Source organism: Perissodus microlepis, chromosome 19 (assembly GCF_051167445.1).
Source record: "Perissodus microlepis isolate ML-2025 ecotype Zambia chromosome 19, ASM5116744v1, whole genome shotgun sequence".
Taxonomy (NCBI): Eukaryota; Metazoa; Chordata; class Actinopteri; order Cichliformes; family Cichlidae; genus Perissodus; species Perissodus microlepis.
Window position 1 is genome coordinate 8,840,941 of NC_140479.1, and position 15,406 is coordinate 8,856,346.

The following is a 15,406-nucleotide window of genomic DNA, read 5'->3' on the forward strand; positions in this document are numbered from 1 at the left end:
GGACACAAAAATCCATTTATGGGCTTTTGGCTCAACATTCTCATCTCTTCTGTTTTGAACTGGGAGGAGCTCGTGTTTGAAATTGGCTTAACCTTGGCTTTACTGCCACCTGCTGGTGAATATAAGGTTATGCATGCTTCTGTTTGCCTGCATCATGCTGTTATTCCTCAGTAAAAAAATTTAATTGCCACTTAGTGGCTACAGCACGGTCAGTGTTGCACCCATCATGTCAACTCATAATCACCGCGATGCTATTTTTACCTCGTTTTCTTTGTCCAACCTGTATTTATGTCTATAAACTTCTAAACAAGCAATTATAAAGACAAAACTCATTTGTGTGAAAGCGCCTGAGATCAGCGGAGAGGGAGGGTTTCAGACAACTGTCAGATCAGTCTCATCACTTCCTCCAGAGACGCAACACCCACTGCCAGCCTGTCGTCCTTTGTTGTCACGGGATAATTAAAATGTCAAGCCTGTTTATTACATAGCTGAATTGTGCTAATATGGCTTTGTATTCAATTAGTAGCCCACAGAGTCCTGTAATGTAGCGAAATATTTCCTAAAACAATAGAGATTTGATTGGTGGTCTCCGTTTTCAAATAATATGGTCGTTTTGTGTCTAATACACATGCAGTTTTCTGTTCCTTGTGACATTTAAGATGATCTCTCCTTGTTATGGATACAATAACACCTCGGTGTGTGTCTTTCCGGGCTTTGGAAGTGGATTGGAATTGTCTCCACAGACAAATGATGCTGGTCTCTCCCCAGGCAAAGGTGTCGAGTGTATGAACACCCCCCTGCTATGCTTTATGTGTGCTGCGTGTGATATGCTTCCTAATCTTCCTATGCGTGTGAGAGCAGCCCCCTGGGGCCCTGGCAGGAGGACAGGAGGAGGAGCTTGGTCACTCAGGTACAGGTAAAGTGAAGCGTTTGCTGTCAGTTTGGGGTCAGAAGCAAACATTCGAAGCGTGACTGTGAACATGAACGCGATCTGGACCCTAGCTGTTTGTTTCAAAGTTGTGAGTTTTGCCGTTTCTGGTCGGACGCAGAATTCATCCGGGTAAGTGGTGGAATTTGGTATGAAGGGAGTCGCGTTCGTTTCCTGAACGAGAACGCCTGCATTCGTGAATGAATTGATGGCGCACAACCACCTCCGTTCATCAGTAACACACCTTTCTTTCCTCTGTGCCAGTGCTACGTTGTATCTGATCTCCGGTCCAGAGGTGGTGCACGCTGGCACGCCGACTCCTCTGGCCGTCACAGTGTTCGGAGACTTCCCGGGCACGGTGACGGCTGAACTGGGACGTGGAAGCACCAAAGTATCGCTGACCAAAGACTTCCAAGAAGGTGATGTGCAGACACAAGCCGATTCAAGCTTGAATTAGTTTCTTTTAACTTTCGGGAGGGTTAAAAGGTCATTCTGTTTTAAAGGTTTGACGAGTGTCCTCACGCTTCCTCCTGTAAGTATAGTTTTTATTTCTTCTCACGGCAGTAGAGGGAAAAACAAAGTCTTTCTGACTGGGATCACAGTGTTAACACTTATGTCATCGCTCCAGATTCCTGACTCCTTAACCCAGAATTCCCTCTTAAACCTGACGGTGCGGGGCTACAAAGGAAACAGTGTCATTTTCACCAACACCACCACCCTAACCTTCAGTCCCAGGAATGTGTTCACCTTCATCCAAACTGACAGATCCTGCTACCATCCAGGGGACACAGTCAAAGTCAGAGCCATGTGTGTTCAGCTGGATAACCATCCATACAAGGACAGAGTGGATCTCTCTGTACGGGTGTGTCTCTATTGTCTGTGTGAAAGAACAAAGCCACAGGAACTCTGTTCTTTTTTTTCATTGCTCACTGGGACCTTCACTGATATTCCTTTCTTACATGCAGGATCCCAGTGGGAATATCATTGACAGGTGGGAGTCCACGGCCAATCTGGGAATCGTGTTGCGAGAATTCCCTTTGTCCCAGACGGCTGCTCTTGGACGCTGGGTGATCGCAGCTACTGTGAATGTAGGGTTGTTGTTGTTGTTTTCCCCTCTGCACGCTGTGATGGAATAAGAAGTAATATCTTCTCATCCGAGCTTCCCTCTTCTTACATGCAGGGTGTGACTGACGAGAAGCAGTTTGTTGTGGAGCTTCATGGTAACGTGCATATCGATTTATTCCAATATAATGGTGATGGTTTATGTTTGATCGGTCAGTTTGAGGATAGACGGCACTGGTTGACCTGAACAACATCAGTGGTTCAGAGTGAATCATTCTGACAACAGCTGGATGGATTCCTATTACATTTAATGCCTAGGATTTATCCAAATCCTTTCGCGATGCCTTGACTTTCCCTCTAAAACGGGAATGTCAAACTCATTTTGCATTGTGAGCCACAAACAGCCCCTGAAGTGGGCCGGACCAGTGAAACTCCCCTTTCTGTCGGTGTAAAGAAGTTTGACTGCACATTTGATCCCTGAAATATTTTGATATGGGAAAAAAAGACATGCAGTTTCAACTACATGCTGCTGTAGTAAATGAAGGAAATCTGTCAGCCTGATTCTTTGGGCTTAAATTGATGCCCTCTTTCATATTTTCCATCCTGTCGGGTCAACTGTAGTCTTCGACGGGCCGATTCTGGCCCCCAGGCTTTATATTTGACACCCCTGCTGCAGAATCGCCACGTACTTCAGCTCTACATTTTCTAAATGATTTAAAGTCACAGTTCCCAAATGGCAACGTCTGTTCCCTTTGGCGATCTTCCTGTCACGCCACTCGCTGACATTTTTGTTTTGACGGATCTTCTAATCTTCTTGTTGAATCTCAGGTCAGCTTGTAATTTTCCCAGCGTCCACTTCTGCAGTGCTTTGTTCTTGGTGTCGAAACTAGGATTAAACTGAGATCTACCAAAATGACCATCCTGTCTCACAGAGCGCCCACACTTTGACGTTCTGATCAAGACGCCGTCACACATCCTTGCTGGAGATGACGTCTCAGGATCAGTGAGAGCACTGTGAGCTCATCTGGATCATTTCAGCAAATATCATATTTTCATACATATAAGTGAAGCAAGTGAAGCAGTATTAGTGTGTTTTTCCATTTAGGTACCCCGGTGGACGACCCTTAGGTGGAACATTAGTTGTTTCTCTGGAGTCTGCAATGAGCAACACGACCTCTGCTATGCAAACTAAAGAGGTGAAGTTCTTCGTGTCCCCGTTTCTTCAGTTTTTCATATCTTTAGTCATAACCTGAAACAGGAATAGAAACTATAAGAGACACTGTCTGTCATTTTTAACCTTCTCTTTCAGTTCTACGGATCAACACAGTTTTTCTTCAGCAACGATCAACTCCAGGCTCTGCATACTTCATCAGTTAGCAGCGACGGTCGTCCCACTGTGCACGTTACTGTCTCTGTTAACGACAGCACCACAGGTATGACGCATTTTAATAAACCAGCGTTGCTGCAAGTATAATAACTTTAACTTCACCAAACAACATAATATTCTTTGTTAAGGGTTTAAAGTGAACAAAACCGTGAAAGTCCACCTGATGCAGAATGTATTCCAGCTCACATTCCACGATTTTCCACCCACACTAAAGCCGTCGTTACACTTCTCTACAAACGTGAGTTGTTATTATTATTATCATAACTCACATGTCAGAGCCTTTTGGACACAGTATTAGTGCCTCCTCTGTTTCACAGCTCAGGATCTCAAGATACGACAGGAAGCCGCTCAGCTCAGTGGATCTAAAGCACTCTGCTGTGGTTCAAATCAATCAGATAACGTCTGTGAAAAACGCAGAACCCACAGCTCTGATACTCCGTGTGTCTGAGGACGGGGACGTCCGCATCAGGTCTAAATTACAGGCTCAAGTTGTGACGCTCTTTATTCAGGTCAGTAATGTAATTCTCCAACACGCAAAGGTGGACTTGCAGAACAATCACAGTTCTGTACTTTTGTTGCTTGTAAGCTGAAGAGTTTCAGTAGCGTAAAAGATGACATTAAATTTAAGAGAAAGGACTTAAAACATCAGAGGTCGTGTTTTTAATTTATGTTTTCAGAAGAACAAAGAAAGATGGAGAACATCAGTTCATAAGTGCACATTTTCTTTATCTTACTGCTATAAATACTGATTTTTAGGCCAGATTTCAGTCCAGTGAGGAGACTCTGAAGATTTCCAACAACTTCTCCTCTCCAAGCGACTCGTATGTTCAGATCGCCCCCGGCAACACATCTGCACAGGTATTATATACAAAGTTAATATTTTTAATATATCACAGCTGCATGTATCCAAAATGTAACTATATTTATTTAATTTCCAGATTGGATTGCCTCTGCAGATAAATGTAGAGAGCACCTTTAACCTGACCAAGCTTCACTTTGTGGTATGTTTGGTTAAATACACAGTGTGTGCATTTTATTTTCTGCATCTTTTCTGCATTAAGGACAACATGCAACATATTGTAAAGTAAAATTAATCTTATGAATTGCAAGAAAATCTTACAGTGGCCAGCACGTAAGTGTCTAAGCTTCTAACTGTAAATCATTTCTGTGGCTTTCTTGTGTTACACACCATTACTCATTAATGCAGAGTACTATGTGTGTGTTTAAACACCGTTACGGGAAGTTGTGCACCTGTCCGTGACACTTCTTCAACCCAACAATGATTTAGTAATGTATGTATTTTGTAGGTGAGCTCTAAAGGTCAGGTGGTAGCTGCTGGGACCCAAAACTCCTCGTCCTTCTCTCTGACCCCAGCGCTGTCCTGGGCTCCTGCGGCCTGTGTCACCGTTTACTGCATCCTGTCTGACGGCGAGATTATCAGCGACGCGGCACAAATATGCATCAGTCAAGACAGCTATGTACAGGATCTCGTTTTATTATATTGCTCTAATGAATTCCCAACAGTAATCCTCTTCATCCTGTGCCGTACTCTGTGTTCGTGCTTCCCTCAGGTGTCGTTAAACTGGAGCAGTGAAAGGGCCCAGCCAGGTGAGCAGGTATCGCTGACTGTGACCGGTCTTGAATCCAGGTCTCAGCTGGCAGTCACGGTAATGGGGACACACGATGACGCCCTGCAGCCTGATCTGAACTTTAAAGGGGAAGGGGTATGACCGCAGTAACCATGCTTCCTTCTGTATAAATGCTGATTATGTCTGCAGACAAAAGCTTAAAATTCATCTGTGAAACATGAGCTCCTGCGAACCTTCGTCAGAAAGTCGCCTGTTTTAGATACCGCAGGATTTCCTTCATTTTGTTCTCCCAGTCACCTCAGTCCCCCAGCACACTGTTCCCAGTTAGATACTGCACGGAAATTGAAAAAGTGATCACTAAACCGGCTCGTCCAGATATAACATATCTGTCTGCTTTGTTAGGAGGTGACTCCTGTTTCTAAGAGCTGGTAACCTTAGTGCTCTGGATTCAGGACCTGAGGCTTATGGATCGCTGCAATAGAGGAAACAAAGCGTCACCTTTTCTCACCTCCAAAGCTCTGACAGCCTGTAGAGTGTGTGTGTGTGTGAGAGTGTAGGTGTGAGTGTGTGTGTGTGTGTGTGTGTGTGTGAGAGTGTAGGTGTGTGTGTGTGGTAGAATAGATCATTTAAAAACTGCGATCCCCTCAGATTTCTATAAAGACGCTTAGACTTTACATCACACCTGACTTCTAACTCATGTGGTGATCTGACAACGATCCATCTAAAAACTTTCTCACCCAAACAGATTCACTGTTACCCATTTTTCCTCTTCCTGTCCCACCACAGGACCGTGATCTTAAGATCCTGACCAATACGAGATTATACAGGAAAAACCAGCCTGGACCTAAAAATGGTAAAATGGCTGTTTTTTTTTTTTGTAGTTACGATACTGACTTGACTTTGCATCTTCAGTGCTATAAATACAATCTCATGGCTTTCAGAAGGACATGCCCCAGAGGTGCACAAGGACTGGCACCACTGGATGGATGGTGCTGAAGCTTTGCTGTGGTTGGACACTAATGTTAGGTAAGGGCTGAGAGGGGAAGGTGATTCATCTGATCCATTAGTTCACTGAATATTGCTGCTTTTTCCTTTCTCTCAGGAATAGGACTTGGACAAGTGAGAAAATACTCGTTCCAGATGGCATTACTGCTATGGGAGCTTTAGCACTGGTGATGTCGGAGAACCTGGGCTTGGGCTTCACTCCTGTGCTGCAAAAGGTAACAAAACACTCTTCACATTTCTGGTATTCGTGTTTCCTTCTTTACGAACTGAGATGCTGAGGAGTTATCTTCCCCGACCTTCTTAATAACTCTCGCTTATGTTGTTTCATCGACAGCTGACTGTCTCCAAAGATTTTTCCTTGTCTCTGGGCGCCCCATCACTCCTCATCAGAGGAGAGGAGATTGTGTTGGAAGTGAAGATCATCAACCATTTGGAGCAGGAGATGGATGTATGTAGGACGCACTTTGTGGTACATTGTAGCTGAATAAGGCCGAGTTTGGTAAATAATCTGACATCTATCGACAGAGATCCGAGTCTCTCCCTGTCGCATGAATTATTGCTCACTTCCATCATTTCTGGCGCGGCATATTTTCCCTGTTTTTAAAGATTGCGCTTTGCTGTCATACATTTCTCTGCATATGTAGGTCATCGTGCTGCTAGCACAGAGCAAGTCCTTTGAGTTTGTTCTGACACACCGAAAAGATGCATCTGTTATCAATGCTCAGAAAGTCACCGTAGAGAGTCACGGCTCTGCTTCAGCTCTGTTCCCTGTGAGGCCTTTGGCTCTGGGTGAGGTGGAGATATCCGTGGATGCCGTGTCTGCAGAGGCCTCAGACAGTCTTGTTTGGAGAGTGATGGTGAAGGTATGATAAAGCAAGGAGATGTCTGAGCATAGGACGGTGCCTGCAACATGATGTCGCTACAAGATGTGCTTTTGAACTTATGCGGCACAGTTATTCTTATCATAACACTGAAATGCTTCCATGTTCCTGAAGCCCGAGGGAGTTGAACAGTACTTCTCTCAGACGCTGTTCCTGGAGATGGAACCGGAGAAACGGAACAAATCCACAGCCCTCTCCTTCTCCTTCCCCCCAAATGTGGTGCCCGGCAGTCAGAGGGCCCGTGTGGTACTGGCTGGTAAGTCTGCCGTTTGTCCTCTTACTGTTTGTGGATGCAGTTTGTTTACTTTGAGTCATTTAGGCATGTATCATTAGCAGAAAAGCAAGCGTCGGGATTTTCCTCAGCTATAGATTTCAGGTTCGGCGCTTGTCTTGATAGTCAGCTGCAGGATAAACGTTTCATCTTGCAGAACTGCGGCTTCCTGCTCAGTGAGGCTGTTTTTTTTCCATCCTTCTGTAACGTGTCATTTAAGCCACTTCCCCGACTTTCAAGGTGCCCATTTAAAAAAAAATACTCTTTATATTCCATTCAAAAGTTACCTTATTTGAACCCTCGTCTGGTGAAACAGACACTTTCTGTTCCCATTCCGGTCTCACCTTCCAGCTCAAATTGCTCAAAAACAAACATGTTGTTCATCCGTTAAATCTTTCCATCCTCTGTCCTGCTGCTTCTCGCAGGCGATATCCTGGCTTTGACCATCAACAACTTGGGTTCACCGGTTCAGCTGCCGCTTGGATGTGGGGAACAGAACATGATCCACTTTGCTCCAAGTGTATATGTTATCCAGTACCTGGACACTTCAAACCAGGATGACCAAGAGCTCAGGAGCAAGGCTCAAGCTTACATGATGGAAGGTTAGATGGACCTTGGTCACTCATAAAGATCACTGACCTGGAGAACTAGTTATCACAATATATAAGAACGTCTTCTGAGTGTTAAATTTAAGGTTCTCTGAGCCCATTAAGGGGTTTGTCACAAGCCTTTTTGCTTTTTTGCTGTAAGGTTATCAGAAACAGTTGTCCTACCAGAGAGAAGACGGTTCCTTCAGTGCTTTTGGAAACAGCGACACCTCTGGCAGCACATGGTAAGGTCACCCGTGTGGTCTATTTTCATACATGTTTTCTCTAAAATCGCAAATTTGCTGATGCTCCTTCTTCTCTCGCCTCTCGTCTTTCTCTGGATCCAGGCTGACGGCCTTTGTGCTGCGCTGCTTCCTCCAGGCTCAGCCCTACGTGAAGATAGACCAGAACGTCCTGGACAGGGCTGTGTCTTGGCTCTTAAAACGCCAGGGCCCCCAAGGAGAGTTCAGTGAGGTGGGCAGACTGATCCACACCGAGATGCAGGGAGGGCTGGATAAGGGCCCGGTGGCGCTGACGGCTTATGTCCTGATTGCACTTTTGCAGGATGAAATCTACACAGTGAGTTAGGGCAGAAATCTATTTTTAAGCTTTCTAGAAGCTGATATTTAAATGGACAGGATGTCTGCGGATGCTAATAATACTGTATTGGTTTCTCTGTATGAAGGAGATACACGAAGCCAGTGTGTCTCTGGCCAGAAAGTACCTGGAGGACAAAGTGTCCAGTGAAGTGATCAGTAACTACAGCCTGTGTCTGACGGCTTACGCTTTAGCTTTGGTCAACAGCCCCGTCTCTTTCACCGCACTGACTCAGCTCAGCAAGAGAGCGGACTACATCGGTGACTCAGCCTTTTTTCTATCTGAAGCTTTTATAAAAACAGCAACATCCCATCCTTTACTTACCAACTTACACAGTGGCCGTGTCAGTTAGCCTGTGGTTATTCTCTTAGATGGAGTGATGATGTGGAGCTCGTCTGCAGGCCTGAGGTCACGTAACCAGAAGCTGCCCTCAGCACAGATCGAGATGGCCTCGTATGTGCTGCTAGCTCACATCAACCGTGGCTCACTCTTTGATGGCATTACACAAATGAAGTGGTTAAGCACACAGAGAAACCATCTAGGAGGCTACGGAACAACACAGGTGAGACAAACCTCTTTTCCTCTTACTGATTCTCACCTGTGTATAGATATACAGCATTTTTCAGCTCCGCCATGGATTCTCACAAATATTCCCACATTCTGCCCCTAAAGTCGATATTTATCCACGATGGCTGCATTTTCCGTTCCCTTCCTCAGGACACAGTAGTAGCTCTCCAGGCTCTGGCTTCCTACGCAGCGTTCAGCGGCGCCAATGCCATCAACCTCATGGTCAGTGTGTCTTCTCCAGAATCTTCATCACAGTTTCGAATCAACGCCACCAACTATCGAACATATCAAAGCCAAGAGGTGCATCCGTTACCTGGCGTTAGATGGTTGATATGTACAGTAACTGAAATTTATTTAATCTCCAATTTTCATTTCATGTTTCTCAGATTCCTGCTGAAAACGATCTGCATCTAAAAATATACATGGAAGGCAGAGGCTTTGCCACATTTCAGGTGCAGTTGTACGGCTTCTCTGTTTCTGTGTACCGCCGTGGTTCCATTTCAGGAATTATTTGTAAGGTACAGATTTGATGAGAAACTGGAAGTAGCCCTTACACATCAGGAATGTTTCCTCCATCGTGTTGAGCTCGACAGACGGTTTAACCACCAGCGCACGAGCAGCATAAACTGCAGCAGCAGCTGTGCGCGATAGCTTCTCTTAGCACAACGTTGTGCATCATAAATGCTAAATAAATGAAAATGCTGCATCATAATGGAGCCCAAGCAATTAACATCAGACAGCATCCGTCTGCACTGCAGATAAAATCGCTGAGAGGAGAACTGAGGTGAAAGGTTAATCTCTCCGTTGTGCTGTTAGTTTTTGTATGAGACGTGTTTTTTCTTTTAACTGTATACTTCAGCTTTTAATCGATAATCAAACATTTGTAACTGTTTCCATGACTACAGCTGAACGTCTTTTACCACTTGGAGAGGGAAACTTTTGCAGAGAACCACCAGCAAGCTGCGGACGAGGAAGCTTTCTCATTACGAATCGATGCTGCTGATGGCAGCGACCGCAATCACATGATGTTGTCTGTATGCACAAGGTGAGCGGTTCACACATGGACAGTACGTTTCTATGTACTGTATTTATCTTTATTTGGTTAACCCAGCCTGAAAGGATGGATTAGAAATGAGTAGATCAGAGGGACGGATCGGATTTTGCTCTTCTGAGTTACAGGGAGTGCAGAATTATTAGGCAAATGAGTATTTTGTCCACTTCATCCTCTTCATGCATGTTGTCTTACTCCAAGCTGTATAGGCTCGAAAGCCTACTACCAATTAAGCATATTAGGTGATGTGCATCTCTGTAATGAGAAGGGGTGTGGTCTAATGACATCAACACCCTATATCAGGTGTGCATAATTATTAGGCAACGTCCTTTCCTTTGGCAAAATGGGTCAAAAGAAGGACTTGACGGGCTCAGAAAAGTCAAAAATAGTGAGATATCTTGCAGAGGGATGCAGCAGTCTCAAAATTGCAAAGCTTCTGAAGCGTGATCATCGAACAATCAAGCGTTTCATTCAAAATAGTCAACAGGGTCGCAAGAAGCGTGTGGAAAAACCAAGGCGCAAAATAACTGCCCATGAACTGAGAAAAGTCAAGCGTGCAGCTGCCAAGATGCCACTTGCCACCAGTTTGGCCATATTTCAGAGCTGCAACATCACTGGAGTGCCCAAAAGCACAAGGTGTGCAATACTCAGAGACATGGCCAAGGTAAGAAAGGCTGAAAGACGACCACCACTGAACAAGACACACAAGCTGAAACGTCAAGACTGGGCCAAGAAATATCTCAAGACTGATTTTTCTAAGGTTTTATGGACTGATGAAATGAGAGTGAGTCTTGATGGGCCAGATGGATGGGCCCGTGGCTGGATTGGTAAAGGGCAGAGAGCTCCAGTCCGACTCAGACGCCAGCAAGGTGGAGGTGGAGTACTGGTTTGGGCTGGTATCATCAAAGATGAGCTTGTGGGGCCTTTTCGGGTTGAGGATGGAGTCAAGCTCAACTCCCAGTCCTACTGCCAGTTTCTGGAAGACACCTTCTTCAAGCAGTGGTACAGGAAGAAGTCTGCATCCTTCAAGAAAAACATGATTTTCATGCAGGACAATGCTCCATCACACGCGTCCAAGTACTCCACAGCGTGGCTGGCAAGAAAGGGTATAAAAGAAGAAAAACTAATGACATGGCCTCCTTGTTCACCTGATCTGAACCCCATTGAGAACCTGTGGTCCATCATCAAATGTGAGATTTACAAGGAGGGAAAACAGTACACCTCTCTGAACAGTGTCTGGGAGGATGTGGTTACTGCTGCACGCAATGTTGATGGTGAACAGATCAAAACACTGACAGAATCCATGGATGGCAGGCTTTTGAGTGTCCTTGCAAAGAAAGGTGGCTATATTGGTCGCTGATTTGTTTTTGTTTTGTTTTTGAATGTCAGAAATGTATATTTGTGAATGTGGAGATGTTATATTGGTTTCACTGGTAAAAATAAATAATTGAAATGGGTATATATTTGTTTTTTGTTAAGTTGCCTAATAATTATGCACAGTAATAGTCACCTGCACACACAGATATCCCCCTAAAATAGCTAAAACTAAAAACAAACTAAAAACTACTTCCAGAAACATTCAGCTTTAATATTAATGAGTTTTTTGGGTTCATTGAGAACATGGTTGTTGTTCAATAATAAAATTATTCCTCAAAAATACAACTTGCCTAATAATTCTGCACTCCCTGTAAAGTCAGAAAGGCACAGCTGAGATGGTTTGGACACGTGCAGAGGAGGGATGGTGGACGATGGAAGACCTCACAGAATATTCATGAATGTAGTGAAGGAGGCCATGCAGAGGGTTAGTGTGACGGGGAGGATGCTGGGACAGGGGAAGATGGAGGCCGATGATCTGCTGTGGCCACCCCTAAAGGGAGCGGGTAAAAGAAGATGATTTATCCAAGGAGCTTTAAAACAAAATCAAGTTTCTTGAAGACGTTTTGAGGTGAAACATCCATTACTATGAGCTGGATGACTGAGAACCTACGCAGACAAAAAGATTTATCATCATTTGGTTACTATGCATGTTAAACACTCTGAAAAATTTGTCCTCTCCAGATTAAAGGACAGTCAGCTGATACCTCACACAGGTATGGTTATATTGGATGTAGGCCTGCTCAGCGGGTTCACACTCTCTCCTGAGGCTGCTGTCCAATCAGCTGTTATCAGGAAGGTGGAGACGGCACCTGAGAAAGTCATCCTGTACCTGGATTCAGTAAGTGTTTGAAGCAGCCTAACGGGAATCAGCGTGAAGCTTTAAAACCCGCTCTAAGCGTATTATTTGGGTGTGATATTAACCCCTTGTCAGGTCATCGGCACCAACACGCCCGCGTTAAAATTCAAATTGTAGGGAAGCAGTTTCTGTTACTTTGGAGCAGGAAACATGTTTTGTTTCTTCAAACATTTGCCCTGCAATGCTTCACCAGCACTGGTTTCCTATATTAAATGAAAATGCATGTTGATAAAATAGCAGGAATCCGATTACATCACGTGCGTAGTGACATTATTCTGGTGTCATTTGCAGCTCAACAAGTCAGAGGTTTGTATCAACCTTCCCCTCGTCAGAAACTACAAAGTGGCCCGCGTGCACGAAGCTGTGGCACGCGTTTACGACTACTATGAGCCAAGTGAGTACGACTGTGAATAGTGTAGTTTTTAAAAAAATATATAATGTGAATGATCATATTTTTAATTTCAGCGAGAAACGCGATGAGCACGTACAATTCGCAAGGTCTGCCCGGCATGGACTCCTGCTTCTTCTGTGGTGCAAACTGTGATCTCTGCAGGCCTGGAATCACCATCACCATGTCCGCTCAGTCGATGGCTGCCTACAGCTTCAGCTGCCTGTTTCTCGGACTCACTGTTTTTCTTGTTTTAGTCGGTTAGATGGACTTGGATGCACACATTCATATGCACTGGATATATATGTGTCTTTTATACAAAACTCATTTTGGCCTCGTTCTATCTAGTTGACTGTTCCTTTGTTTAGTGCTCTCTGCTGTTAACAACGTCTCCTTTTTTGTAAAGATGTGAATATGAAATGACTGGTTGTGGAAACGTGTTACATTTCTTTTTATCTAACACATACCATCTAAAACAGACGCATTTCCATTTAAAGCTTCTTTAAAGTTTAAAGCTTAAATGAACCATTAAATGAAGGAGTGCTGTAGCCGATAGTAGCAAACAGAAAAATTAAGGTGACGTTTTTCCCTCATTTGCACACATGCCCTGTTGTGTCTCTGTTGGCAGGAAATGCAGATGTACTGAGCTGCCCAGAGTCATATAAATGCTAAAAAGGATTATTGTACAGCTCTGCAGACTTCCAGCAAGTGTCTGACTTGTAGCTTTAATGTTTTTAATCCCTGTTGGTATTGAGTTGAATAACCTGCTGGAGTGAAGCAGCACTCACCCCACTGAGTTTGCAGGTACACTGAAAAAGGGGAAGTAACCAGGTTTGACGTTACTGATGGTATCATTAAAATAATTGTTACTGTATCTCAGAACAAATGCATGTTTAGGTTTGCACAACATAAACTGTCTAATAAACTTTCTGCTGATCTGTTTTATAGTGGCAATAATTCACACCACTTTAACATTTACTGGGTTGCATAAAATCTGAAGCTGAACATGACCTTTGACCTCACACTTGGTGACTTGTTCTTTCTTTTAATAAGCTATCAGAGTTTTTTGCATTTTAATGGAAATGCACGTCTGGTTTTTATGTAAAATATTTTTTGAAAGGCTCATTGGCAAAGTGGTTTCCCTCCAGGGACAATGAAGCTTTTCGGTTCATAAGTAAAAGCAGACATGGAAAGCAGAACATTAGATGTTCCACAAAAAGGAAACCGACTCACATCTGGACCTTCAGCTTTTGGCTGTGCAGCCTGTGAGAAGATCTCATAAATTATTTCCTTGCCTTAATTCCTCCCAAGCTAAAGGTAAAGCTCCTGTCGTTCCATTTTTGTGCAGTACATACATATCCTTAGTGTCTGCATGCTCTTGTGCTTATCCCACCGGCTCCTCCCCCTAATGCTCACATATGTTGCTGTTTTTAGTCATTATATAATCCAAAATTACTGAAGTGTGGCAGCACACCAGGAGCTTTCAGCAGTTTAACCTAAACTTACGTAAACCTCACCAGTTACCATCACGTTAACCTGAAAGCTGTTCCAAGAAAAGCGCCAAAGCTGCAGTTGTGAATGTCAAACACTAGATGGCAGTCTTGGTATCATAATAAAGATGGTCTCAAAGTTCAGGCTGGAGCCATAAAAGCTACATTTGTCTTGTTTCTTTAACATTTAATATTGCCAATAAAGTCAGCAGTTATCATGATACAGAGAGGTGATATTAGAAATAAAACTGCTCTGCTTAGAATAAATGCACCCGTGAGCATTTTAACAAAGTTACAGGATGAAATGTTGATGCATCGAAATGAAAAAGCTGCCATTTTAATAACTTCTTGTTAATGCATTTTTTACTGCATGTTTTAACCGTGCCTGGGAAAACTCCACACACATAAAGGTCGTAGTAAATGACCCTCGCTGACCCTGCTGTGTCGTGGGTCACGCTATGAAAACAGACGATCGGGAGCGCATGCGGTGCCCATGATGTCATGCACTAACTATGCGTCAGGCCTGACGAGTGTCTAATGTCCTTAACTGACAGACAGCTTAGGATCAGCAAAGCATTCGGTTTTACATTAGCTGGGAGGAAAGAAGCACTTGGTATGGGAGAGAGCTAAGAGGATTTATAGCTTTAGGAGAATTTCCCCACACCTGGTTGTGAGCAGAAGCAGAAGATTAAAAAGCACACCTTTCCCCCTGAAATCCCTCCTGTCTGCTTTTGCAGAAGTTTCTGGAATCCATATTTTGGTCTTATCATACCCAGGTCAACATCGAGCCCCAGACTCATAAATCAGATTCGTGATGATTCCTTCCCCTCAGTGTGGCTGTACAGAGGTATAACGCTGGCTACGCGCCTCGGAGATGCAGATGGGTTAAACTCAGTGAAGGAGATGGTTATTTATGAGCTCCATCTCCTGATGGGAGCTAATGCAGCTGCTGCTGGACAGAAGCTGAGTGTAGCTCCGATCAGCGACAGATTTTTTGCGTATGAATCTTTTTTGTTTAACTGAAATCTGCCGCTTGATGAACTTGATCAAACTCTCCCATCAAAGTGGAAAAGTTAGATGACAGGGACACACATATTTAAGTGCAGTAACCATGTTGCTTTGTATACTCAGCAGCGGTTGTTATATGATATACTATAATATTATAATGATAAATTACACGATAACCGGTGCTTTTGTGACCGCAGTTATTCACTTTGGGATGGCGCGGTTAGGAATCGCATCTGGTGAGTTTGATGCTTTAATCCGGCGCAAGTTTTCTTCCAAAAACAGGCAGATAATTGCTCCCCGTGGTCCAGCTCCAGATGACATCAGCAGGAAACAATTGCCATCCAAACAAACAACGGCATCAT

The 15,406-nt window shown here is 44.0% G+C and overlaps 1 protein-coding gene across 1 annotated transcript; it reads left to right on the forward strand.

The window, feature by feature from the left end:
• Window positions 1-76: 76 nt before the first annotated feature.
• On the forward strand, window positions 77-13,486 carry LOC146365457 (CD109 antigen-like). The gene is made up of 32 exons (XM_084914690.1): window positions 77-1,060; window positions 1,193-1,347; window positions 1,432-1,460; window positions 1,557-1,790; window positions 1,894-2,016; window positions 2,109-2,148; window positions 2,923-3,004; window positions 3,096-3,186; window positions 3,300-3,423; window positions 3,506-3,615; window positions 3,695-3,886; window positions 4,134-4,235; window positions 4,316-4,378; window positions 4,685-4,855; window positions 4,949-5,101; window positions 5,753-5,819; window positions 5,908-5,992; window positions 6,069-6,186; window positions 6,306-6,419; window positions 6,616-6,834; window positions 6,967-7,108; window positions 7,549-7,725; window positions 7,874-7,955; window positions 8,058-8,289; window positions 8,396-8,567; window positions 8,679-8,869; window positions 9,025-9,174; window positions 9,261-9,326; window positions 9,780-9,919; window positions 11,984-12,140; window positions 12,450-12,552; window positions 12,624-13,486. Exons 1-32 carry the CDS (start codon window positions 981-983, stop codon window positions 12,809-12,811), a joined length of 4,152 nt encoding a protein of 1,383 aa, XP_084770816.1. The 5' UTR covers window positions 77-980; the 3' UTR covers window positions 12,812-13,486.
• Window positions 13,487-15,406: the final 1,920 nt, after the last annotated feature.

What these genes read in the sequence shown, in the direction of transcription:
- LOC146365457 (XM_084914690.1), top strand. Translation starts at nt 981, where the DNA reads ATGAACGCGATCTGGACCCTAGCTGTTTGTTTCAAAGTTGTGAGTTTT. An exon ending in TTGTGACGCTCTTTATTCAG is followed by an intron (nt 3,887 to 4,133) that starts GTCAGTAATGTA and finishes ACTGATTTTTAG; the next exon opens with GCCAGATTTCAGTCCAGTGA. An exon ending in TGGTTGGACACTAATGTTAG is followed by an intron (nt 5,993 to 6,068) that starts GTAAGGGCTGAG and finishes CCTTTCTCTCAG; the next exon opens with GAATAGGACTTGGACAAGTG.